Raw genomic sequence first — 27,647 nt, forward strand, 5'->3', positions numbered from 1 at the left:
TTCCCGTTGGCATGCAGATGTTCTGCCACTGCCAGGAAAACAGGGTTCATCGTGTTCTTTGGGAAGACAAATGCCATCCCTCCCAACATCCCCTCCCCTCTTTCCAGGTTTCACTGTTAAGTACAATGTCGTATGGTATAAAAAAGCCCTTTGATAGCTGGGATCGGCTGTGCTGGCAGTGTCCCCTCCCGGCTCCTTGTACACCTCCAGGCTTCTTGCTGGTCAGCCAGCATGAATAGAAGTCCTTTGCTCTGCATGATCCCTGCTGAGGAACAACTAAAACATTGATGTGTTATCAATATTCTTCTCATCAGAAATCTAAATGCATCGTCTCACGAGCCCCTAGGAAGAAATTTTAACTCTATCCTAGCCAAAACCATATAGTCATAGGGCATCTCAAGTTGGAAGAAACCCATAAGGATCTTCAAATCCATCTCCTGACTCCATGCAGGACCACACAAAAATCAGACCATACGTCTGAAACTGTTGTCCAGGCACTTCTTGAACTCTGGCCAGCTTGGTGCTGTGGCCTTTTCCCTGGGGAACCTATTTCTACCATTGGGTTAAACATGACAGCTCTTGAAATAAAAGATATTGTATGCTTTGTGATCAGTCATTTCCTCATATCTTTACTTTCCTTCTCTGTGCTTCTAGTTCCTGTTGAGTTTTCTAGGGTGGTGCTCTTCCAGGTAAGGTCATGCCACAGACTCCCTTCCAGAAGATGAAGGTTACTGCTTGCAATTGGTTGAGGGTGGCAGAGACCCTTGAAGTCTCCTATTCCAACTGCCTTACTGAGGCAGGGTCTCCTAGAGCTGGTTGCCCATGGCCGTGTCCTATTGGCTTTTGAAGCTCTCAAGGCTAACTTGTATTGCTGTGTATGTAAAAAACAATAAAAAAAAAACCCACCACCATGATTTGTTTGTGTACTTTTGAGTGAGCTTATTCAGAGTGGTAGACTTTGGAAAAGGCCTGCCTTACTGAGGTGTGGTAACTGAACCGACAGTGCTCTATATAAATACCTGCTGTCCCTGTATAATTGTATCTGCAGTTATGTGGAAACTGAGACAGGTTCATTTTCATGGCTGTAGTGATGTCAGCAGGTAATTGTAACATAATTTGCAAGAGATTATTATGAAGATGGAGGTCTTAACCTTTTGATAAACTGTGTTTAGTAGAACATCCATCCAAGTAAGTAATAATTTTGAAATGTTGACATTGTTGTGTTTTGTTTTTAATTTAAAACTTAGTTGATGCATCCATCTGGAATGGGACCTGAAGAAATTCCAAGCTGAATGCTTTTCCCTTAGGTTTGTTTCTTGTCTCATAGCTGTGACTGCATTGACTCCCACACAGACGCGCTTTGAAGGAAGGCAAAGGTTTCAGCCTCCCTCAGCACTGGAGATAGGAGGTCCTTTGGTATTTCAGTTGTGTACCTTATGACCAATTTCTTGTGTGGGAAAGATCCAGCATTTCAGTGTTCTGCAAACTCAGCTGGGGAAGCATCATGAAACATTCTGGTTTTTAAATACAGAATTCTAGAACTTCAGCCACGTGCTCCAGATTATAATGGAGCCTTTTTTTGCAGTAGTATGGATCTCCATGTTCTGGGTAGTCAGGTAGGTCGGTCCAGAATTCCAAACCTGTCCATCCCCAAAGCAGTGGTAAATGGAGACTTGAAGATACAAGCCCAATTTAATCGTGGGTATTTAAATACTTCATATTTTCTCTTTGAGTTTTGGACATTAGCTGCTGCCTGCATCTTTGAACACTGGCAGTATGGCAGGGGTTAGTAAAGCTTCTTTTAGGTCCTGTGTAGGTAACAAATGCATCACCCACTCTGTGAAAGGCTGGAACAGCTTCCTATATGGGCAGAGGTTTTATCCAGTATTTGACACTTCTTACTGTACCACGGTGTGTATTGCAAGAGCTGCATCTTAAAACTAAAAGAGCAGCCTGCCCCACAGCAGGTGCTGCTCACCGTATCCAGAGACAGAGATGCTGAGTTATTGTACTGATGCCTGGAAAAGAGAAGCTGTAGTTTGAGTGCACTGTTAGACACAGCAGGTTAGATCTGGGCCTTATGAATGTCAGCAGATTTTGTTCGGAAGGCTTCATTGGCACTACTGAGTTTTAAAACTGTTGCCAAGTTGCACAGAAGTCGTTAATCCTTGTTGGTTTTTTTTATGGTCAGGATCAATGCTTAGGAAGAGCTTGGTTCTTTGGGGAGATGTGCTGAGGAAACCCATCCTTGCAGAAAAATGACGTTAATTTTTACCACAAAAGAAACTAACTTGACAACTTAGTTTGTCCTGACACCTCCAGGCTAACAGGAAACTAATTACAGCATAACAGTCTCTTGCTGCCCTCTCTGTATGTATACAGTAGTTCAGGAATAAATCCACTGAAATTAATAAAGTGGCCTTAACTTAAGTAACTTAAACTTCTTTGCTGTTTTACAAATGGTTATGATTTAGATTATAACTGAAGGTTTTGAGCACGTTTTTAATCAGTGCATTTGCAGAGGAATATAATGAAATATAATGAATTTGTGTTTGGGCTCAAAAATAATCTATTTACACAAACTGGGAAAGGACCAGAAATCATACACTGAAGTGGCTGCTAAATATACTTTAATTGTGATTTAAAGCATACCATTCAAAGACCTAAAATTTGTTTTGAAATTCAGATTCCTTTGAATGCTGCTTTAAAAGGAGACCTCTGTTTAATTATTTGAATTCCCAACTGCTGTAGCCTGTTCTTATGTGATTCTCTTGCCACTGATGCTTGTAGGGAATCATTTCATTGCTAAATCAAGTGAATATATTCAAATTATAGCTTCTCCTTTGCTTCACAGCCTTTTTCTCATGCTGTATGCTAAACGTAGCAAGAATCATAGCAGTGCTGCACATGAATGCTGGAGTAGGAGGATTTTCTCCCTGTTTGAGGTGTTTGATGGGAAGAGACCCTAAAATATCCTCAGAACCTCTCCTTAAACTGACTGTATTCTTTTGCCATGGTGTTGTCATCGTCTGAGATGCTCTCAACGTAAAGCAGACCTGCCAGAATTACTTCTTGCTGTCTCTTTTGTACAGACAGAGGGCTTGTAGTCATCACTGAGGATGAAACAGTACCCATTTTTAAATGCCTTCTGCATGTGCAATGCAGAGCCTGGTTCAGGACGCGCCTCTTCCTTTTCCTCTGCCCAGTCATCATGTTTCCTTTCACCCAGGTGGCTTGTTGTGCAAACATGAGAAAGCAAACTGTTGGCTTCATCAGTGGAAGAGGTGTTTCTTTTCACTGTTGGTACATAAATCCAAGTTATTCATCTTTCTGAAGGCATGGGAACTGGTGGAAGGGCCACTAGACATTGCTCGTTGTTTTAATACCACTTCTGTTTTGTACCACTGATGTCATATGTGCAGAACGTATTTTCAGTAGGCTTTAGGCAGTGGTGGAGCAGGTACATGTGGGATGCAGTGGCACAGCTGCCCAGGGAGGTGGAGGGGTCACCAAACCTGGAGGTGTTCCAGAACCATGGGGATGTGGCACTGAGGGACACAGTGGGCATGGTGGGGAGGGCTGGGGTTGGACTTGGGGATCTTGGAGGTCTTTTCCAAACCTTAATGACTTTATGATTCTATTCTGTGCAGAGTAGTTGTTTCCCAAATGGTTTGTAACCTTCTATGTTTTGTTTTATTTTGTTTTAAAAGTACTTAGTCCAGTAGTGTTTACTGCATAACAAAAATAAATGCTTGGGTTGTTTTTCCATATTAGGCAAAAACAAGGAATGGCTGGAAAAGGAGGAAATTCTTTTAAATCATTTACTTATGAATGCTCTTTCCAAAGGAAAGGTAAAGCTTGTGGAAGGTAAAAGGGAAAGAGAAGCACTTGCTTCATGTTATTGCCCATTTTTTTGGACACTTCTGTTCCTTCAGGACCAATCTCAGCAGGATTAATTCCTATGTGTATAAATCACACAAGGATAATATGTCACTTCTTGATCTGTGAAAAAGCAGAAAAATAACTGCTTTTAATTTCCTCCCTTAAAAAGAAGATGAAGTGCTATGTATTGGTCTAGATTCAAGTATCCCAGATATTTTGCAGGATATGTTCTACACTGCTGCATCACTAAGTCTGCAGTCATCTTTCCCTGTAAAGGCTGTGGGGAGCACAGTTCTCATTCCTGCTGAAGCAGTATTCTTGTCTGGAAGATGAGTTTTCTGTGAGAGAAGCTAAGTTTGCTATGTTTATGGCTTACAGTCTGTTGTTGAATGCTGAATGGTAGTTGTAGTATGCTGATGTATGAGGCTGTTGGGAGGATTGTACATATTGTCCAAACTTTTAGATATTAAATGGTCTCCTAAGCTCTTCAGAATGGTACTGGGGAGAATGCCTGCTGTGGGAAGGAAGGACTGGGAAGAATGCCTTAGTGAGATTTCATCTCTCCCAGCATCTCAGCAATCCTCTAGCATCCTGATTTTGACTGTTCCTGTGATTCCTGTGAATGACTGTTCATGCAAGTGAACAGTGATAGGACAGGGGGGAATGGTCTTAAACTGAGACAGGGGAGGTTTAAATTAGATATTAGGAGGAAGATTTTCACACAGAGGTGGTGAGGCACTGGAACAGGTTGCCCAAGGAGGCTGTGGATGCCCCATCCCTGCAGGCATTCAAGGCCAGGCTGGATGTGGCTCTGGGCAGCCTGGGCTGCTGGTTGGAGACCTGCACACAGCAGAGGGTTGGAACTGGATGAGCACTGTGGGCCTTTGCAACCCAGGCCATTCTGTGATTTCTGAATGTGCTGCATCCCTCACGTTGGTAAGGTCCATTGCTGTGGAGGATGTGTGTGTATGTGTGCTATCATAGAATCATTTGGGGGCCTTTAAAATCCATCTGTCCCACTCTCTGCACTGAACAGGGACACCCACAGCTCCATCAGTGCTCAGAGCCCATCCAGCCCATCTGCAGACCTTGGCTGTCTGCAGGGACAGGGCATCCACGTCATCTCCAGGCACCCTGTGCCAGTGCATCACATTGTGTGTCCAGCAGATGTGATGAGTATAAGCTTCTGCTACCTGTGCTTGTACCTCTCAAGCACATGTCCCTGCTCTTCTGAGCCCAAGTCATTCACTTTTTATCACTTACTGAGTCTGTATAGCACCTTTCCACTACTGAGCTTCCAAACAAGTGCTACCTATTTAAGTTACAGAAGGCCAACACCAATCTTTAACACTACCCAGGAATTGTACAACGGCATCTTCTGTCATCTTGGGTGGCTCTCCCTTTTTGGGGGACAGTTTCTCTGCCTGATACATGTGCCTAGTGTGGCTAAGGATGCTACTGTTTCTGTAGTAGGAGTTACTTTACCAGTAACTCAGAATATTTCATGGAATCAGCAGAGGGAAGCGAGTACGTGACATCCCTGCCTGCTGGCTGCCTTTTCTCCCTGGAGCTACTGCATAGCAGTAAGTCTTGGCGTTGTATTTTACCCCCCTGGAAAGTTTGTTTTACCATTTAACAGTTGGAACAATGCAGGCACGGAGAACTTCAAAGGGGCTTTGCTTCAACAGCAGTGAGATCCAGGCAGAGCAGGTTCCTTCCTGTAAACACTCGCTTTTCGTGGCTCAGATTCCTCCTTTTTCAAAGTGCCTTTATTTAGAAGCACCTCTTAGTGCAGCATTCAGGAGTTTGAAGGTGTGTATGATCCTCCTGGGCTGTGCTTCGCTTGTAGAGAAACAAAGTTCATCTTCTCATATGCTGAGGAAGTGTGATAGGCTGAATTGTTTTTCTGTTTGTTTGCTTTATAACTTCTTATTTCTGGTAATTAAATATAAGCCTGGCACATAGAACCAACAGAAGTTATATGCTTATCTCATGAATCACTGCTTTATCTACTTTGCTTTATCGGGATTTGAATCAGTAGTGAGAGTGAGGAGCTCATCCAGGTAGAAACTTTATTGTTGCTCATCTCAGGCTGCTTGTTGCAGTGGAAGGAGGTGGTGGATGCTGTGAGCACCTGGTGGAGACATAGGTGTCTGCGTTCATTGCAGGGGAGTTGGGCTACACGACCTTTAAGGACCCTTTCCAAGTCAAACAGTTCCGATTCTATGACTCTGTGATTCTAAGATCGACTACTGATAACTGCCGTGGTGCCAGCAGCAAAGTGATGCTGCCATAACACAGCTCCTTCAGACTGTGAATGTCACAGAGTAAATAGGGGCATTTGAGCTCTTTGGAACAACAAGGATATTTTCTAGCAGGTTAAGTGATACCGTTTCATTATTTTTTCTCTATTCTGCCTTATTTGCTGATCTGCTAATCTGCTACTCAGGATTGTTAATGGAGGTTTGGCTAAGAATGCTCCCTACTCTCATTTGGGGTTTCTTATTTAATTGGAGTAATGTTGATGCTGTTTTCTTGCTACAGAGGATTTAGGTTAGGTGTTAGGAGGAAATTCTTGACTCTGAGAGCGGTGATGCCCTGGCACTGCTGCCCTGAGCTGTGGGTGCCCCATCCCTGGAGGTGTCCAAGGCCATGGGTGAGTGCTGGGCAGCCTGAGCTGGAGGCACCCAGCCCATGGCAGGGAGTGGGAATGGATGGGCTTTAAAGTCCCCTCCAACCCAAGCCACTCTGTGCTTCTATGAAATACTAAGTAGGAATGATGCATATCTTTTTTAATAGTGGGTACACACTATTGAGCCTTTTCACAGGGAGCTCTGATGGCCAAGCACAAGCTGGGGGAGTGATGATGCAGCTGGTGTTAAATGGTCAGCTTAATCTGCCTTGCTTTAGTGTCTGTCTAGCATTAACATCTCTGAATATGGCAAGGATATGATAGATAACAATTTTACAGTGCTGTGCATGGTTGTAGTCCAGGTGCAGAAAATGAACGGTGCATTGAACTGACTCAGTTTTAGTGTTCCTTAACGTCAGTTTGGCTGGAAGGAGGGCTTGCTCTGGTGTAAGGCAGTGCAGAGTTGCAGGTCCTAAGAAATAAAGCCTCCCTACTCTTGCCTTCTTTCTAAAGCTCTTAATGCAAGACAAAATGACTTGTGTTGTGAAAGCCTCTGCCTGAGATTGGCATGACAGGCAATAAACCATGCAGCAGGGAGGGAAATAAAGGAGGCCTCTGAGCTCTGTCTGCTGCCAACAAATGCAGCCTTGGATGAGTTACCATTCCCCTTTATCAAATCCGTACAGTGGTGAACAATGCTGCAGCCTTCAAGAGACTCTCAATGCTTTTCTGTTATTTCAAATGAAAAAAAAAGAGAAGCATCCCATTCAAATCATACAATTGTGAGTCAGCTGTGTGGTTTTTGATAAAACAGGTACCTGAGCTGATGCTGCTGAACCAGGTAACAGATGCACCCACAAACCCAGGCGCTGCCTGATCTGAGGTTTATAAAACCCTGATATAGAGCTTAGCACTTGAACTTACAGGCCATTCCCATTGGAAAAAAATAACTCGGTGAGGATGGGAAGAGATCCGATTTTTTGCTGTTAATCTCTGTTGGGTTTGCTCAGTGATTTTGGGCTAAGTGAATTGTCTGATTTCTGAAGGGCGCACTGGACTTGCCCCAAGCTTGGCACATCTTACAGAAGAGCTTCAGGGTTTTAAAAACTTACGGTATCAGAATCCTACTTGAAACTGTATGGTGGCTAAAAGTCACAAGTAGGTATTCCTCGAGTTTGTAGAGTGTATGTCATACAAAGAAGCTGTGGGGAGTCGCAGCGTTGGCAGCCTTTCAAGCAATCTCTCACAATACAGCATTATGCCTGTAACGTATTTTCTCTTCCTTTCTTTTTGCAAGTCATGTTTTAACCAGATTTCTTTCCCTTTCAACTCTGGAAGGCAAATGTGATGTTTAAAACACAGTGTTGTACTTGGAGAGGCTGTATTTTCCTCTCATTCTGTGGAACAATAAATGGAAACTTACATGTTTGGTGTTGCACAGTCCAACTCTTCCCCTGGGAGCATTCCGTCGTCCAATTGCTGCTGGGAAAATCGAAGTTCAAGGGAAAAAATAAGGGTATAAAGAGGGAGAGAGAGGCAAGGGAAAGTTTCTTCAGGTGCTTGCTTTTACCAACCGGCCAAACATCAGCAGTGGGGTTGGAAGCTCTCCTGTGTGAGCCAAGTATCTGTCTGAATTCTTTCTGTGCAGACTTCTGAATGCTTCAAAGCCTTTCTGCTTTTAGTATCGTGCTTACACCTGGCACTGTGTGGCACTGGACGGTGATATCAGCCAAGAAAGTGAACCTGCATATCTTCACGCTGCTCCAGCCTTGCATAAATGTTCATTTATGGCTTGAATGCTGTGGACCTTTTGATTTATATTTGTAGCATATAGGTAAGGCTCTTTACACTTCTATTAACCAGCATGGTAGCAGCAGTGCATTTCTGTCTTCCATTCTCTCCCACACTGCGATAACCTGAGTGGGTGCAGGTTGGTGGCAAGGCAAAAACCCTCTTCTTGTCCTATACATGATCTGGCAGCGACAGCCCATGTTGGTAACCCAAATCCTGTGAACAAGGAAACAGGACAGCAGACTCCTCCTCGCGCTGCTGTTAAGTGAAGTGTGAGAAGCTGCTGCTATGAATGGTTAATTGCACAAAAGAAATGGGGTGTGATGACTTGACAGTAACGCTCTTCTTTAAATTTCCTTTCACTCTCATTGTGCTTAAACCAACCCCTTAAATGGCTGCATGAGTAGATCCTTGTGGGAGCGAGTTATGAAACTGGCCCAGAGAGGTGGAGATGCCCCATCCCTGCAGACAGCCAAGGTCAGGCTGGATGGGCTCTGCGCGCTGATGGAGCTGTGGGTGTCCCTGCTCAGCGCAGGAGAGTGGGACAGATGGCCTTTAAAGGCTCCTTCCAACTCAAACCATTGTAAGAAACTATGGATTACATACTCTGAGAACAGGGACGGTTCTAATGTGGTGATAACAGTTACCTGTGGAAGGGAATATTATTGTAGCATCCTGTTTTTGTAGCAGCAAATGACAAAATTGAATATTCAACATCTTTTCTGTGTTTGTGGTTATGCTTGGGCAAACTCATTCAATCAGCTGCATGAGTGAACATTTAAGGATTTCGTAAGCCAGTCACCAAATTATGGTAATTAGACATCTTGTCTGTTTTGCTATACTGGCTGCAGAGCAGTAATGAGGTTAAAGGAATACTGTCAAGTTGATTATGGAACAAAAGTGACTTACCTAAAAGCTGCCATCATTCTCCTCTGTATATTTAAATATGTGGATTTTAGTATGTCCTTACTGCATATATTTAGTTTCATGTTTCTTAGAGGCAGACAGAATGGGCAGAATGGCAGAAATGTGTGGCCTGGTATGGAAGCCATATGAAGAAGTCATGTAAAAGAAACATAGAATATCCCAAGTTGGAAAGGACCCAACAAGGATCATCGAGTCCAACTCCTTGCTCCACACAGGACCACCCAAAAATCAAATCCTGTGTCTGACAGCATTTTCTAAGAGCTTCTTGAGTTCGTTCCTTTCTTAAATGCTGTCAAATAACTTGGCAGTTTGATTGATATTCAGTCTATGTTTTAAAGTGACCTTGATCCTATTCTGTTCTATTCCTTTATAACGGTGTTTGATCTAGAAAATGAAGTGTTTTTGAGGTTTGCTTCTCACTGACTTTGCCACGTAGGTCATTGCCTTTTCTTTGTGCTTTGCTGACTGCATGCAGGAGCGATGCACAGCTCTCCCAAGGCTGCATTTTTCTGTAAAGAAAAAGAATCATGTTTACGTAGCTGAGAATTCAATGCCTTAATGCCTCATAGTTGAAGGTGCTTCTGAGAAAAGAAATGCTGGTTAAGTAACCCCCAAATTGGGTATGATAGCTTATCTGTTAAAATCAAGCAGTAGCTAAGGACAGCAAGGCAATATGCTGCAGTCTGATTTTACAGGGACTTACTCAGCTGGAACATGTGATCTTGATATGAATTTCCCTTTGCTCCTCTTTCCTCTTATATACTTTGTGATCTGTTATATTTAGTTCCTGTGATGTCCACTGGCTTTTATCTGAATGTCTGATACTAATTTCACATGTGCTGAGTGGTTTTTATCAAAGCAAGCTTCTAGGTGCTTTCCCTTTGCAAAAAAATGCTGGAATGAGAGTCTTCTTTTAACCACTACTTTCAGAGCCATGTTTTAGGGAAAACAACTGCTAACAAATCATTTCTTTTGCAATACAGGCTTTATCCTAGGGCAGCTGACCTTGGGTAATCTCCCCGCTTGCCTGCGAACTACTGCTTCCTTTCCTGCAGGCAGGAGGAGGGAGAGAGAACCACATCCCTACGAGTTGTTTTCAACCTGTGTTGTTAGGACTGATGGTGCGAAGTGGGCATGAATATCATGCACAGGTAATGAAGGGAGTGCAGAAGAAGGAAAGTCAATTGGAAACCATTTATAGGTGATGGAGTAGGAGTGGTGGTGATGGATTGAGAGTTGGACTGGATGATCTTAGTGGTCTTTTACAACCTTAATGGTGCTATGATTCTGTATAATGGCTAAGTAACGTTACTTGTTTCTCACTGTAGCTCCAGCCATTGCCACCACGGTTTGCAGTATGCTCTTACCAGCAAGAGTGAGGAAGCAGATGAGCTAAACAACGTGGTATATCCCAAAAATAATTTTAGCAGGCCTTATGTCTGTTGGGTTTGGATTTTTATATTTCTATTTTTTTTTCCTCTCTTCCCTCTCTACATTCAGTTTGGAAGTAATAACTACATGTCTTCTAATTATTATTATTTTGTAAGGAAGCATCATGCAACTGGCCAACTATATCTGCATTGCTTGGGGGGAACACTCTAAGTGGAAATGAAGTCTGGAAATGAAGACAGTTGCATTCAGCTGATGCGCATGGTCTAACAGTAAAGGTCTGCAGCTGCTGGCCTTTTGTTTTTCTCTGCTTGCACTCTGCAGCATGCAAGCTTGAAGGTTGTTTCTTTCTTTCACTGGGAGGATGTAATATTTTTGGTTACAGACTGTTTTTTCTTAGTGCAAAGCATTGTATCCAGTAATGATACAAATTGAAAGGGGGACAGCTGACTCTCAAATTCCATGTTATGCTCCCAGCCAGTTTGATGGGGGTTTCCAATGTAACTGGGAAGCTGCTTTGTGAGTTCGCATGGGTGATCCAGTAGCCATGGAGTCCAGCAGTGACATCTTCTGAAGCATATACGTGATGAATGGTTCTTGTTTTGTCATTTCATGTGAAGTGCTGTGGGCTAAGCATTAGCTGAATTGTGCAGTTTCAAGCTAAGAGAAAACTTGGTGTTTGGCTACTAGCAACTGCAACTGGTCTGGTGTCTCCTTGATTTAGAGAAACAAAGTGTGTGCGACTAGGAGAGTTCTTTCAAAATGAACAAAAATAGATCCTCTTTATCCATTGAAATTCCAATGTCTGCCTAAATGTAGATCATGGAGTCATAGAATGGCTTAGATTGAAATGGACCTTAAAGCCTATGGGTCAGACTGCCAAAGGTCCCATCCAGCCTGACCTTGAGTGCTTCCAGGGATGGGACTCCTCCTGCCAACCTGTGCCACTGCTCTATGTGATTCAGAAATGAACTGCACGTATCATTTAGAATGTTTGTAATCTCTAAATTTGGTTTAGCTTTAGCAAAACTAATGCTTTCCTTGGCGATGTGTATGTTTAATTAAAGTGGTACTTGAGATATGGGGAGGAACATCTGCTTTTATTACTGTTTGTGGGGACACTGCTGTGTATAGTGCTAAATCATGACTGTACAATATAAAGTTCTCCTGCATATGCTGTCCCATATGAATCACAGTCAAGCAGGCAACAAATTGCATCAAACAGCAAAAGTTTGTTGAGACAACCAGCAGGGAATCTTGAAACTTCAAAGTAAGAACTCAGAAGAAGCCATAATTTGGCTCCTCAGTACATATTAAAGCCTTACATCTTGTTACTCTTTATGAATAGCAGCAACTGGCTGTAGCCTACACTTGCAGGCTTAAAATAGCTTCTTCACAACACAGACTTGGCATCAGGAACTGACAAGTTTGATATCACCTTCAGGTGAGTTTCAGGAAAAGAAATGTCTCAGCCATGTAGGTGAGACTAATGGATTATCGTACTGTTGTGGAAATAACCACTGAGACCACAAAATATTAAACACTTTTCCACGTGGCGCATACCACACTGTATCCTAAACAGAGAGCTGGAAAAGGAAAAGAGAAGCTTAAGTGAAACCAGCTGATTGCTGCTGGCAGGGATCTAGTGCTGGAGGCTGCCGTGGAAGAGAAAAGCAGGGCATGGAGGTAAGCGTGAGTTCATGTTTGAGGTTAGAGTTGAAGTTTTTCTTTATTGTGTTTTAGGGTTTTTGACCTCCAGAATTTCAACCTTTTGTGCTGTATTGTTCCCAAAATATAACAGAGGCCAGTGCAAACATGCTACATATGCATTTACTTCATAAAGAAATCACACAGCATTTGCTTATAACTCCAGGCTTTTAGTAACATCAAAAGTGTTTTGTATAAGGGAGCAGATTCTTCAGCAGGTTCTTTTGTGATAGGACACATTCAGACTAAAAGATTTAGACTGGTTATCAGAAAAAGTATTTTACAGTAAGGGTGGTGAGGCACTGGCACAGGTTGCCTGGAGGTGTGGTGGATACCCTGTCTCTGGAGATGCTCAAGGTCAGGCTATATGGGGTTCTGAGCACTGATGGAGCTCTGGGGGTCCCTGTTCAGCGAAGGGAGTGGGACAGATGGCCTTTAAGTTCTATGATACTTGGAGGGAGAATTAAAAATGTTGAGCAACAAATTTTACCAGGGTTCAACAAGGAAATGTGATTGATTCTCTTCTTTCTAAACTTTAATTACAGAATTAAGGCAGAACTGGTAGATGACACTTTACAAAAGCTTTTTTTCTATAGGTTTTTTTGAAGAAAGTGAAAACCACTCCAGTACTCAGAGGCCAGAAGCTATTCCAAGAGTAAATTCCTCCCTCTTCCCCAGCAATGGCAGTTTTAACAAACTAATATTTTACAAGGCCACAGCACAGCGTCAGCAGTGAGATGTGAGCTATTACTGTGTTTTCTGTAGTGTCTGCATTTGTGTTTTGTATTAATCATTCCTGGCACTGGGACCAGCACAGTTTCTAGGTGATAGATTACTGTCTTCATGTAAAGCTATTGCATTGCAACCAAGTTTCCTGAAAAGCCAAACAATTGTAATTAGATGATCTTTAAGGTCCGATCCAACCGAAGCCGTTCTGTGATTTTATGAACAGTTTTTTCTTGAGAAATGGTTGTGAAGGAGCTGAAGCCTTCTTTTCAGGTTGATGATTATTTTTGCAGGGAGAGGTGTTGAAAGGGGTTTCAAAAGCCAAGGCACGCTGGGTTGATAAACGGCTCTGCTTAAGAGCAGAGCAGGAAGCAAATAGATGGTGTTGCGTGTGGGAAGCTCTTAGAAGTAATTAGTGATAAGAGTGAGGAAGGAGGAAATCTGACTGGCAGCTGCTGTGCATTCGGCTCAGCCTGACCTTGGCCTAGAGGTGCCTTCAGGCTGCTTGGGAGGAGAGGTTTGCTGCAGGCTTTGCTGAAAAGCTGCAGGGAAGGTCCTCATGCGACTGCTCATCCAAAAGCCCCATATCCCATAGAATCATTGAGGTTGGAAGAGACCACTAAGGTCATTTGTTTCAGCTGTCACTCTGTCACCACCATGCCCACTGAACCATATTCTGATTATTTTTTCAGTACAGGTGTTACAAGTTGATGAGAGATTTGAGGATTGCTGTTGGCACTTTTAGCTGCCTATTGAGAGCAATGGCAATGATGTTGCCCTAGGGTGTGAACTGCACCGTCCTTGTAAGCAGCTCCTTGTCCTGCAGCAGTACAAGAGAGAGCTGCTGAGAGCCAAGGGGCTGTTGGACACAGTCCAGAGCCCAGGAGATCGGTTGGCAAGAAACTACACAGTGGGATTTAGTCTGACACAATTTGTTTGGGTAAAAGGGATAACTGATGGTGTATAGTGCGTGTTTTACCTTGCTACGTAGCTGAATTCTTTTGCCAAGGCAGTGAAATGATAACTTAATCCTTGATTGCTTGTTTCAGTGCTGCAGGCCATAGCCTCTGGAAGAATGTTTTGTCAGCCAAAATGTACGTAAAGCTTTACCAACCTCAGTTACAACGGCTGTTCCAGCTAGGTCACTGCTAAATTAACTTGTAGCCAGATGCTTTGTATTATCTGCAGTTGGTACCACTAGTCACGCATCTTTTCCAATCCTTGTTCCTGATTTTTGTTTTTATTTTTTTTTCCATCATGAATAAATTACTGACAGTAAAGTACAAGCCCTTAAGCGGCTGCCCAACATGTTTTTGAAGGTGCTGGGTGCTGGTACAAGTGCTTAGTGAAAGATCTGTCATATTCAAGAAGAAATAAAGATCACTGGAACAAGAAGTACAGAATGAAAGAGTGTTCAAAATGACCTTCCCCATGAAATACTTCAGGATTATCTGATTCCCCAAATGAGAGCACTCAGCTGGAACACAATGGGTGTGAGAGAACTGCAGTGCTTTGAAATAGTTCTGTGGTGTGGTGAGTCAAGAATAGTTCACAGATACTTCCTACACTTAGAAATGACCACAGCCATTTGCTAAGGTGGGAGGAAGAAGAATAGACAAAGCAGATGCGTAAGTTCTTCTTGCAGACAAAAACTGAATGTAGAAAATTGAAGGGCACAGGGAAATGCTATGGTGAATTGGTAGCACTTAGAAATAGTTTGGGCTTCTCCCCACAGGTACTGAAGAAATAGCTGTTTTGCAAATAGAAGGAAATAAAAACACTGATTACACTTGCACTGTTCTAGTCCTGCTCAGGACTGCGGCAGCTTCAGGCAGTGCCAACATTGCAGCCGTACATTCATCTGCTCCTTGTGTGCTGTATGCATCGTCAGCCTGCAAGGCTTTAACTTGTAGCCTTTGCATGGGTTTGTCTCTCCTTTTCACTCCAAAGGTAGTTTTTGTTTGTGAAACAAATTCATTATGCAGATCTGTATGTTTTTGTATAATTCTAGGTTTAAACAGAATGGAGTGTTTGCCTAGAGCACTGTGACGTTTTGTCAGCAGTCCCCAGCTATTAGCAAGGCGGATACAAGACACAGGAGCTGAGCTGTCATGGTGAAGGCTTGCCTGTAATTTTCATAATATGCTGTATTTTCCCTTTGCTTTTCAGCAAACGGGTCAATTATTGTTTATTCCCTCCAAAGGCTTCCCACCCATGTGCTGGGAAAGGAACAGCTGATTCGAATGACACACTGAGGATGAGGATTTCTTTTCTAGGTCAGGCAGCAGGGCAGCTTGGTGCATTTTACCCTGCAAAGCAGACAAGAATTTATTTTCTCATGCCATGTAGTCTAATAACTTGAGTCCAGTTCTGAGAGCATACTGTATTGGAACAACATCAACAGCAAGTAACTCCTATTCTTGATAGGTATGGGGATATGGGTGGGTGAGGAAAGCAATCTCTGTGATTTTGAAATAAGTAAGGTGCTGGGTAAAAAGGTTTGAAATCTTCATGAAGAAAGAATAACGCATCAATGTATGCCAGATACTTCACATTGCTGACATTTAGCTGGCATTGAATGTCAAGGTAGGTATTGATTGCTTCCATCTGTATTGTCTTCATATTATTATCAGCTTGCTAAGATGGATTGGAGAAATATAGACACTACTGAAGGAGTTGAGCAGAGAGGAGGTTAGGTGTGTAGTCTATGCTGTTGGGAAGAGTAGAAGACAGTATAACACTTTTCTTTACTGTGAAAGTTATCAAACACTGTGATTTTACTATATAGCCAAATGCTTGACACTTTCAAATGCATGAAGATTTTTTTTAAGTGCTGTTTTTAAGATGCCAGTGTACTGACAAGGTGCTGTTGGCAGACTGCGTTTTACTTGAGTGGTTCAGACGTGTTGCGCTCTACTTGCACCTTCCAGGCTCCTTGCATGTCACTGGGAGGTTAAAGTTGATAATACACAGATGTTGTGCAACAGCCTCTCACTTATCACTGAGATCGTGGAATGTGTTTGGGCAGAAATGGGGAAATTCAGGTGGCTACTGAACCATGGAAGCAAGACTAATATCTTCTATGCTAATGACCAAACCTTTCTGCCTGCAGCTCTTACGTTCATCCCCTGCACAGCTAGATCAATGTCATTTGTGCTTTCCCATGTGTGTTGTAAATACTACTTGAGTCTCTAGCATGGTGCTGGATCCAAAATATGCTGTGTATAGATTCGCCATTTGAAAATAACCCTTTGTATCTCAGCTGCCTAGTTCAGGAGGCACACAAAATGGCTCCAAGTTATGAACTTGCATGCTGTGCCTGTGCCCAGAGCAGCCCACTTGAACAGCTAGACACCCAGTGATACTGAAACTGCACCCTGATTCAGAAAGTAGACAGTGTATCCAATGGAATTCCCAGTGTCATAAACATTGGTGCACCAATTGCATGCACCAAGATTGAGGTCCTACAAAAGGTGTCTGTAATTATGTTCTCTTTTGAACTGCACCCATTTGACATGTTACCTGCTTGCTTAGTGGCTAGTGGATGTGCTGAAGGAGGTGGAGAACTGAGTCCAGGTGTCTCCTTAGATTGGCATCCCCTTCAATGGATGTTACTTTTGGCTTAAAGACAAGAAGGCATGTTTGTGGAACAAGAAAACAAGCTGAAGGAGGCTGTTTGACTTGGTTAGGCCACCAAGCTGGCAGGTGTTTCCTCAGTTGCAGTTTTTGTGGCTGAAATAAATCAATTGCATGGGTATTCACTGGATATATGTAAGTTCTTTTGGGATTTGGACTTGACAGCAGACAATGTTTATTATTTCTTTTTATTTTTCTTTCTCTATTTTCTTTCTACTTCAAGCTACCAGCAGACTCCCCTTAGAAATTTCTGTGAATGTCAGCAAGTTTTTCTTCCTGAAGGATGAGAGTGCTGACACTTCTCACACCAGGCACAAGGGCAGGGGGGAGTTACTTTGTGCACATTTCATTTATTGATGGAGGAGATGCAGGCATTGCTTTGGCTTGCTCCCTACTTCCACCCTTCTGCTGTATCCATAAGAAAAACCGTCTTGCTTCAAGGAGCATATTAAGCACTGAGATAAATCTGAAGTGAGAAGAGCAAGGCCAATCTTTCCAAACTGTAGCTTCGGACTGCTATAGGTAGCTGAAAAACAGACACTGTCATCAGTTTGAGCTCTTGTAAATCCCACTTGCTGCACACAGTTTTAAAGTAGGCATCTTAAATCATTGTAGAAGGGGTTAGGGACATCCAAGCACAGCTCTTGATTCACATCTTTGTGTAAGGTTGCGGTGTTTGCTGGTGACTTGTTGACTTGCCCAACAGTCTTGACTTGCTCAAGTTGACTTGCTCAACTTGACAACAATCTAAGCCAAAAGGCCTCAGGATGGTGGATTTGGGGCTTCATGATGTGGTTTCTGCATTCACTACACATTCATTCTGAATACTGGCAGGAACTGGGGCTAAAGGCATGAACAAAACTTTGATCTGTAAGTCTTGGATCCTTAGAAATGAGAGCTTGTGATCTGTGCAGGGTGAAAAGGATAGGCTGAAAATCTACAAGGAAAATACTTATTGCTACCATTATGGAACATGTATTTTGTATTGAAAAAAAAAGAAAGTAAGAAAGAGAAGGGAAATAAAATGATTTTTAAAAGCAACCAAAAGCACATTGATAATTGAATGAGAAATTCTGCATATGTATGCCTTCAGGAAATAGTCTAACTGGGTGCTGCAGCATTTCAGGCAGCTCTTGTGGAACTCCTGAAGGATTCCAGTAGCAGTCAGATGCTCACAGGGTTGGGTTTTGTTTGTTTTTTTCCTCCTGTTTGCAGTAGGATGAGGTAATTCATATGGCAGTGTTACCCTCCTGCAACTGCTGTTTGTGCAGGCTCTGTTGTGCCGCTGAAGAAGCCTTGTGAAAATTCAGACTGGCCTTCCCCCTTCCCGTAAAATACTGTTATTGAAGTGTCTTTGCAACATGTAATTATGTCCACATCAGGAAAGCTTTTCTACACAAACATCCCTCTAGTGAGTCTGTTGGATGTAGAGTTTTTCCTCTAATTTGTTAGCCTGTGGTACTGCACTTTTTTCAGTGTATCCAATTGAGATGTATCCTTTATATCTGTGGCTCGCATGGACATTTTAATGATGTTTTTCAGTCTAACCTGCTTACTTTGCATAGCATACCATATTTATTTTGGGATTAACCACGTAGATCACTGACTTAGCTTTTTAGCCCTTTGCCTTCAGCTTAAGGTTGTGCTGAATGTGATCCCTGTGCTTACACTGATGCTGTGATGCTCTTGAACAAGATTGCCATGTGAGCAGTGTTTCCATGCACCTATACCTGTATGCATGCACACCCTGAGCTCTCTGCCTCTCCAGGAGCTCAACACACCACTCCTGGGCTGATTGCTTGGGACTGAAGCCACTTATGTGGCTGTCCCAGAGGCAGAAGGTTTTTACTGCCATTTCCCAGGCTGGGACCTCGGTGTGTCCAGCTGGAGATCTCTGTGTAGTTGAAAGGCTTCCAAACTGTAAGATGTTTCTCCTGCTACCTTCTCCAATGGTTAGACAGTATTACACAGAATCACAGAATGGCCTGGGCTGGAAGAGACCTCAGGGATCATGAATCTCCAACCCCCCTGCCACATGCAGGGCCACCAACCTCCCCATTTAATACCAGACCAGGCATCAGGCTTTACTAAAAAGTATTCCAATGCACAATAGTAATTGAAAGTCTGGGTACTGGATGCTCACCAAACATTCTGTTAGAGCACAATAGCATCCCAACATCCAAGTGTATACAAACAAAGGATGAAGTTGTAATCCCCTTGTCATACTATGACTTTATGGGATACGTGCACCATTTGAATGCGAGGAGACAAACAATACGGGAAATACAGCTTTGACAAGAAAATGCCCTGAACCCACAGAGCTCCTGTGCTGTCCAAATTCTTGTTTTTCAAGCCTTTTTTTTTTTTTTTTGAGTGAGCAGGCAAAAATGAGTTTTGTCAGTAGAAACTAAGTAACCGCCAAATATGCTTGGAATGCCTGCAGCACCAGAGGAATTTTCTAAGTAACAGTGATCACTTTTGTTCCTTTTAGCTGCACAAATCTGAGCTCTGAACCCTCTGTGCTTCTTTCACATTTTCTTTGACATATTTGGGGACTTTGTTTTAAAGGGAGTACATCTGCTTGCAGGTTCTTTTTTCTCAAATAGGGCAGTAGTTTTTTTGCCAGAGGTCGGTATTGGTGGGGAAGGAAAACTGAACCTCTGTAAGACTGTATTAATTGGTTATCATCTAGAAATTGGAGCAGTCTCATGAGGCACAGCATTTTAATAGTTCTTGGCCTATGATAAGAAATGGGGAAAGAGTTTCTATAGACATAAGCACAACAACCTTAAGCAGTTTATCTTCTGATATATTCTGGAAAGTTTATTTCTAGGTATTGTGAGATAGAGGAGCTTGAAGTGATCAAAACCTGATTTAGTAGACATTTCCTCTCATTGTATGTGGGAAAAAAAAGCTTTGCAATTGTATTTGTGTGATATGTGGAAAAGAGGAAGCAGCTTCTCAGCGAATTGTACATTTTCTTATCTGTTGCCATACTGCTGTATTTCAGTCATGTCTCTGTTTGACAACCCATTGCGTTACTAAATGTAATTTTGCCATTAACTGGCTTTAGGAAAGAGATTCTAGAGCTGAAATTTAGCGAGCAAAAGTCGTAACATTTAAATGTTGGAAAACCTCATTCTCAATCAGTTAGAAATATGCTTCCAGTTCAGGAATCTGCTTGAGAAAGATAGGCAAGCTCCCAAGCTTTGAACGTGAAGTTGTCTGCCTTGTGGCTTGCTGATGCCAGAGCTCTTCAATAACACCTTCACTTTATCAGCTTCTTCATACTAGGAGGCTCTTGCAGTACAGCAGAAGGTTTATTTGCTTCTTCATGGAGATGGTAAACTTGAAAATCATAAGCTTGGCTATTCCAGAATACAAGACTGCAAAAATTGGTGTTAAATCTTGCATCTCTGTCCAGACAGAGGTTTAATGCTGAGACAGCATGAGCGATGCAGAGGTCCTTTTGGTGTTCAGCTTCATCTGCATCCAGTATTTACCCTCAGAGGTATGGCTCACACTAGAAGTCTTGTTTGAAGGATGAAATTTTTGAAAAACCCTTTAGCCCATAAAGCCATTAACTTTTAACCCATTGCTCTTCAAACAGAGCCCACATTGGCTTATTGTGGCCATATGGGGAGGTTCTGTGAATATGGGATTAGAATTTATTAGATGTTCTAGCATCTTTCCCCTGCTGTGTTTCTGTTGTTGTTGTTTTTCCAGAAGTGGTGGCATGAGTTGGAGTGGGGAAGCTCTGTTCAGAGCCATGGGGACAAATAATTCTGCCCAGCACAGCATTAGTCACTTGTTCTGGGGACCAGCTGAGATGTGATGCAGATGAGTCGGAACTCAACATAGTTCCTGTACTGCTTTAATTTACAGATTACTCATACAATCCTAGAAGAGCTGAGGTTGGAAGGAACTTCTGCAGATCACCTGGCATTTGTCCTGTAGGTGCTGCGCTCAAGTTTCTTCACCTTGAGCTGATCCTGAGACCAGCACTGGGGCTGCCTGTCCTGCTGTGTTGAGATTCCCACATGTGCTGAGCAGGAGTGAAGGCAGAGTTACAACAGCATTTCTCTTTCAGATTTGTCTGGGAGCATGGAGTCCATGTCATCGTGGTATAACAGGGTCTGTAATTCAGGGACATTAACAAATTAGCTGATGGTAAGCTTAAGAAGTCTCAAGAATTGAATGGTTTGGATTATATCCACACAAACTTTAAAAAGAATAAAATACCCGCTAAATGGAGTTGTTCTTGCATCCAAAAGATAAATTACTGTGACAAGTGATGCCAGCTTTACTTATAATAAAGCATGGATGAATAGAAATTGATCTAAGGCAAACAAGCTTGGCTGCCTTGGCAGCTCCTCGGGAGCAAAGCTGAAAGTGTGGTGTTGCTGGGAGATGCCAAGAGCTTTCTGCTGTGAAGTCCACGTAGATTTTCCTCATCAGTTTGTTTTTCTGCTTGGGTCTTCAGCTTCTTTTTGGAGATTCTATCGAGCAGCTCCTGCTGAAAGGCACAATATGGCTCCAACTGTACTGGAATCTGATTGCTTACTGCTGCAGTGGTTATGGGAGATTGAAAGTGGGAAGCAGTAAACGTTTCTGGGGGATTTTCTAGTACTTCCCCAATTCATAGTTGATGTTGAAGTTGTTTCCTCTCCCTTTTTTTCTTCTTTTTTTTTTATACTTTAAATTGAAACTTTTTACTATGCATTATTTTTCCACAATCTTCTGAAAACATTCGAATATTACATATTCATTCCATGAGAACCATGGCCTTGTGCTAGAGGCAGTATCATAGAATCACAGAATGGCCTGGGTTGCAAAGGCCCACAATGCTCATCCAGTTCCAACCCCTGCTGTGTGCAGGTCACCAACCAGCAGCCCAGGCTGCCCAGAGCCACATCCAGCCTGGCCTCGAATGCCTGCAGGGATGGGGCATCCACAGCCTCCTTGGGCAACCTGTGCCAGTGCCTCACCACCCTCAAAAAATCACCCTCATCCAAGTTTATAGTTTGAATGTTGCTACTGCTATTGGAAATGTCCTTGTTCAGAAAAAAATAAATTAAAAAAAAAAAAAAACCAACAAACTCCTGGCTCATTAGATGACATATACAGCCTCCATACCTTTTTCTGACTTGCTGTCCCCCAATTTTGTTCTCCTGCTCACCCAGTTCTGATTGCAGCAAGAAGCAGGATGTGCTATGACTGATGCAGAGCATGTGCTGACTTGTCAGCTGGCTGCTATCTTTAAGCTACACAGAAAGATAAGGTCTGAGTTGTCCTTGCCTCTCCCCAAATATCTTTCATCTCTCCTCCTTTCTTGTGTTGTTTTCCCCACTAAAGTTGTGGGGGGAATTATACTTGTGTCTGGTCAGTGTGTCTTGGTCTTGCAGCTAGTGCAACATAAGAGCTATTGGGATGCTCTGGGGTTTTGTTGCTTGCCTCAGCCTTAATAATAGGCAGTGTTGGTTGTGTACCTCATGGCTGGCAGTGCTTTGTGTAGGATGCTCTGTCTGCACACCCACACAGTGTGCTGTAGTGGGGCAGGGAGCCTACTGGGAACATTCAGCAGTCTGGGTGCTGCTTCCTCCCATCTGTTTAATTCCCATGGGGTTTCCAGTTGGGCTGAAAATCATTTCGTAGCTTGCTGGGCCCAGCTGTGGGATGATGGGTCAGGCTGTGCATAGCATGCTTCTGTGTGGTACAGTGTGCACCCTCCATCCTTTCCTTTGGGAAACATTTGTCAGATTTGCTCTTTTTTAGTCCAAGAGCACAGGACGGCTATCTGTATCCTAAATACTGGTGTCTTCTGATGTTTTCTTTTGTGTGTGCTTGCATTAAGTGTGCAGAGAAACGTGGTTTCGTGTGTATGTGCACATCTTTAGAAAATGAGGTACTCGTTTTTAGACCTTCAGTCTAAACTAAGCCTGATACATAGCCTAATGTAATCCATCCTCTTGAAGTGTGCAGTAGGACTTTTCAGATTATATCCTTATTGCTGCTTTATTCCAGATGCTCAGTAATATGTGCTGTCCCGAGGGCTAGAAAGGTCAATTGTGCTGTCACAGGACAATCCTGCTGGGAATTGGGCTGGGACAGAGCAGAGCTGCTGGTCCGAATCAAGGGCAGGGCAGCCCTTGAGCCCTTTGAGCATCTCTGTGTGCTGAACTCACACACTGAGCCCAGGCACTGTGTTTGCCTTGCTCTGTAGGAAGAGTGATCTTCCTGTAGGAACAGGAATAAGCCTTCCTCACCAACAAGAGCTACCCTGCTCACTTGAATGACCCTGTGATGTGGCTGCTGCAGGGTAACATTGGCTGAAATAACTGCTACTGCTAGCCAAAGCGCTGCTCAGTCCTGGTAGGTGAGTTAAATTCATATCAAATTCAAGCCTAAGTAAAAAGAAATGATGGACTTAATTTGTAAATAATAATTTTTAAGAAACCGTGCTGACATTACGATTCTTCAACTCACTTCTCAACCCATGTGAGCAGCATGAAGTGATGGTACACAGCTCCTGCTCTGTCGAAAGAAAGAAATCATTGATGCTTGCTGCAAGGCTTTGCTGATGGCAGGAGCTTATCAATGCCATTTGCAAGGCCCAGGGCAAAGAGAGCATCACTTCCTTGTGGCTGTGTTTGCAGGGTTTCTCCTGCCCTCTGCATGAGAAGATGCTGCATAACCTGGTGCTAGTGTCTGAATCATTGGTGCAGTGGCTGTTGCTCTGCTGTTGTCTTACAGACTGCTCTGGTGCTCACTGTGTTCTGTCAGAAAGTTTTCAGTTGTGCACATGACAAAGTAAAGGAGTTGCTATTCTCCTCTGATTTGAGGAGAGATGGGAGGAAAGAAACAAGCTTTTTAAATGCAGTGCTCCAAAATGAGATGTTAACAGTAGAGCAATTAAGCTGAAGTCCCTTTAGCTAACAATCTTTTTCTTTTGTCTTTCTTGCCCCACGTGCTGCACCGTATCATTGCTGCTGCTGCTACTACTTCTGGGAGCAGCAGGACCCAGCCAAAGGTAAGGACCCTTACTGCTTTTTGCTTGTGGTTCAGTCAGTCGTGTGTTAGCCAAATATTGAAAGCATTTCAGAAAAACAGCCCTGCAGCTGGTCAGCTGTTGAGTAAGAAACTCGAAGCATTTCCTTGCTGCAGAAGAGCACTGTGTAACCTCTGCCAAAAGATGAGTCACGGGAACAAATGAGAACATACATGCTCAGCATTACAGGCTGTGAATGGGAGACTGCTTGTTGTCTGTGGGTTTTTTAAAGCGTTTTCTGGTATTTGTGTTGTAGCAAACTCATTTTGTTGGTCCCATGACTTTGTACTTGGCATGCTGATATCTATCTTTATCCTGGCACACTGGAATTCAGCTTTATTGCTGTGGTCATATATCCAATGATGTCTTGGGATGTTATAATTATATGGTGTCTTGGGTGTGTGTAATTGTTTAATAAATGCAAAGAACCAAATAAAACCACGTAATTTCAATCAGGGAGACAGCAGTTCATTTATTTAGAGGCTGCAAAATAAACTATTTTGTTTTACATGATGCTGCATGATCGCTGTACCTTATAAAAAAGGGGAAGGGTGTCAAAAAAGGAATGCATTTTTGAAGATAAGTTGTTCAAATGTGAAAGATTTTGCTGCACTAAGCATTTTCACAGATGTAAGTAGTGTTGGATATGTTTGTAGTCCAGATTTTCAACACTTGTATAATTTTTTAACTTATTTTAATTGGCATAAACTCTTGAGAAAGATTCTTTCCTGCTTCGTGAATCTTTAAATGATTTCTTCAGATACCATGACATGATTCATTAGGGAATGGTATAACTGAGATCAGTAACTACAGAATCAATATTTCTCTGGAGGGTTTTTCTATTATTAATGTAGGTCTGATGCAACACATTTTGTTCCTACAATCTTTACTAAATGAAAGATGTTAGGGTGCTACTAGATGTTGGGAAAGATGTTGGGAGCTACTGGGAATAGGTGAACAGTTGGACTGGATGATCTTGAAGGTCTTTTCCAACCTTGGTGATTCTATGATTCTATGATTCTAGGGTAGCTTACCTGCATATACAGTGGTGCATGGTTGGTGCCTTTAGCATAGACCACAGACTTCACTGAGCCTGAACAGGGAAATTTTAGCAGAGTTTCAGGAATAATCAAACTGGTGTGCAGAAGGTGAATTTGAGATGTTGGCAGGGTGCACTTGCTCTGCTAACGTGATCTGAAGTGCTGCAGACACCAGCTCTGTAGCCGTAATGAATGGCTAAAGGGAAAAGAGCAGCCTTAATTAAACTTAGATGAGGAGTAAGCAGGCAAAGTGCAATCCATGGCACTTTCCTTTTCCCTATAGCCTACAGAATGGATTTTGCCTGTTTGAAAGTAGACCAGCTCTTACCCTAGCTTTTTAATCTTTTTTTGCTTACAAATGCATAGCTGGAGGCATTGGTTTGCAAACATCTATTTTTGCAGCCTGGAATCCTGGAGCAGGCAATGCCCTATTGTGGGGGTCAGCAGTCACAGTGAAAGATGCCTTAAAATGGGTTCACTGCAAAAGTGAAACTTTTCCATTTGAAAAGGCGTCGGCGCTATTCTTCTAGTGATGCAGCTCATTTGCTCACGGACTTTGGTGATGGCTGCTTCTGTTTGTCAGCAGTATATAAATACACACTGCTCATGTACAGAAGGGTTCCTGGCCTAAGGCGTGTTGTTAATTTATGCAGACAAGAAGAACTGGGAGGTGGTAGGCAGAAGCAGCCAGGGGACATCTGTCGGTTTGCAGAATAGCAGGTCTTGTGAGAAATGAATTGCAAGGATGGGGATTGAAGGGAGATGAGGAGAGCTGCTTGTCATCCACTTGGTTGCCTCGTGGAGAGCTGCTGGAGAACATCGACAAGGATTCACATAGCAGAAAAGAAGAAATAAAAGCAAGGAGAAAATACAACCAAGGAACGGGCCTTCGTGTAGGAACATGAAAGGTTTGTTTTCAGTCGCTGAATTCATAGGAAATAAATAACTCTTCAGCAGTGCACATTGTGTTCAGAGTGGGCCCAAGTAGCACGATGTTAGCCAGCATAATACAGCACTATCAAAACTCAGATAACGTGTTTGATTTGGCAGTGGTTTCTATAAAGTACCCTCCTGGTTGTTTTTCTACAGGTGTTTGCTTACGATCACTGCTTTTGGTCTATGGATGAATCTGTCAAAGAAAAATATGCAGGTAATATTTGCTGTAGCTTTGTGCGTGTTGTCTCCGAGAACAAATGGTCTAATTATAATGCAGTATTTGCTAAAGGGCACAGACCATATGGCATGGAATATCTTTCCCCAGTATGACTGCTTGTTGTCAAAAGAAAAAGGAAAAACTTAAATCATTCCTGTTTTTCTTTTCTAAAGATGATGATTAGGATAGCAATAGGCATTGCTACCCATCTGCAGTGCAGGAAATTGAGAAATCCATCACAATAATGGGTTATTCATATTTACATTTATATTTTGAATACTGTTCTAAGTGCATCATTTTAAAAGCATCAGATCAGTTTCTTTCCAGGATATGAGGAATATTACTATAATACACCTGTTTGTTTTCCAGTTCTGATGAGAGCATCTTATTAGAACTTAATAATTGGAGTATTAAAAAAGCCTAATTTAATACCAGAGTATTTAATTAAGAGATTCTGGGGTATTATTGGCATATTTTGGCAAACAGATTTGGTTAGATCTGAAGTATGTTAGAACTTAACAGTTGGTGATCTTTTCCTTTTTTCATATTCGTTACCTTTTAAAAATTGTATTTAGTTTAGCTTGTTTCCATGGATTTAAAAAGAAATAAATAAAGGATGCCAATATCTGTAATAAGTAGTAGTTCAGTGAGGAATTGAGCGTGATATACAATGGGTTTATTTGGCCCAAACTACTTAGATTGGCACAGCTATTCGGAGTTCTGATGGGAGAGTTTGCGTGCATCAAGTCTTGAGTTGGCTTGAGTGTAAAGTTATGGACTTAGTGAGGGCAAGGGAAAGCAGTGTTCAGTATGTGAAATTCACAGAATCATAGATCCCTTAGAGATAGAAGGGACCTTTAAAGTCCACCTAGTCAAACTCCCCTGCAATGAACAGGGACATCACAGCTAGATCAAGTTGCCCAGGGCCTGGTCCAGCCTGGCATCAACCACATCTTGGGGCAGCCTGTTCCATCAGTTCTTCAAGAAGTGGTAACCCTACATTTTGCTAATGCATACGTCTTTTGTATTACCTCCCACGTAGAGGTGATTTCTTCTCTGCAAAATCACGTTTGGCAGTAGTTAAAATGTATGGGTTGAGGACATGTTGAGGTGCTGTCATTCACCAATGGGTGAATTCATGCAGCTGGTAGTAGATTTTCTGCTGATAAAACTTCTGAGCATGAAGATTGCTAGCATGCTGTTGTAAGCACATACACATATATGCACAATAATCATAGATTCTGAGTTTTGTAGTAGTACACATCTGCAGCATATCTACCAGCTGATGTCTGTGCTGCTGTTAAGAGAGCAAATACTGGATGCTAAATAATTTATTTAGGCAAGAACAGCCAAAAAAATGCTCTTTGCTTTTACATAATTATTGAAGAATTCAAAACAAGAAATAAACACTCTCCCACCTTTTACAATACTAGCTTGTGTGCTTTATTTCTTAGGTCAAGATGTTGTTTTCAAGTGCCTTGGAGAGAATATTCTTCAGAATGCCTTTGAAGGCTATAACGCTTGCATCTTTGCCTATGGGCAAACTGGTAAGTCCCTTCAGAATGTGTGCAAAACACTGACACACAGGTTGTTAATGTTCTGAGTGGAAACTTTCCATGGCTATAGTGACATTATTTCAGGAGAAATGCCTTACAACACAGGCATTTTTATGTTGTGCAAACATCAGAAAATGTTTCTTCTCTTTTCTGACATTAG

General features: G+C 42.4%; 1 protein-coding gene across 5 annotated transcripts in view; it reads left to right on the plus strand.

Annotated features, from left to right (window-relative positions):
* Window positions 1-27,647, plus strand: part of KIF13B (kinesin family member 13B) — a 125,286-nt gene that overhangs the window by 25,107 nt on the left and 72,532 nt on the right. For 3 of the 5 annotated variants that reach the window (XM_042883459.1, XM_042883463.1, XM_042883461.1), the window contains exons 3-5: window positions 23,705-23,720; window positions 25,868-25,928; window positions 27,386-27,478. In XM_042883459.1, coding sequence (XP_042739393.1) covers window positions 23,705-23,720; window positions 25,868-25,928; window positions 27,386-27,478 — 170 coding nt within the window. The remainder of the gene's footprint in view (window positions 1-23,704; window positions 23,721-25,867; window positions 25,929-27,385; window positions 27,479-27,647) is intronic. The other 2 variants (XM_042883460.1, XM_042883464.1) reach the window with 1 other exon arrangement.

The sequence above is a fragment of the Lagopus leucura genome, unplaced genomic scaffold (genome assembly GCF_019238085.1).
Source record: "Lagopus leucura isolate 7727_CA_CO unplaced genomic scaffold, USGS_WTPT01 Super-Scaffold_100038, whole genome shotgun sequence".
Lineage (NCBI taxonomy): Eukaryota > Metazoa > Chordata > Aves > Galliformes > Phasianidae > Lagopus > Lagopus leucura.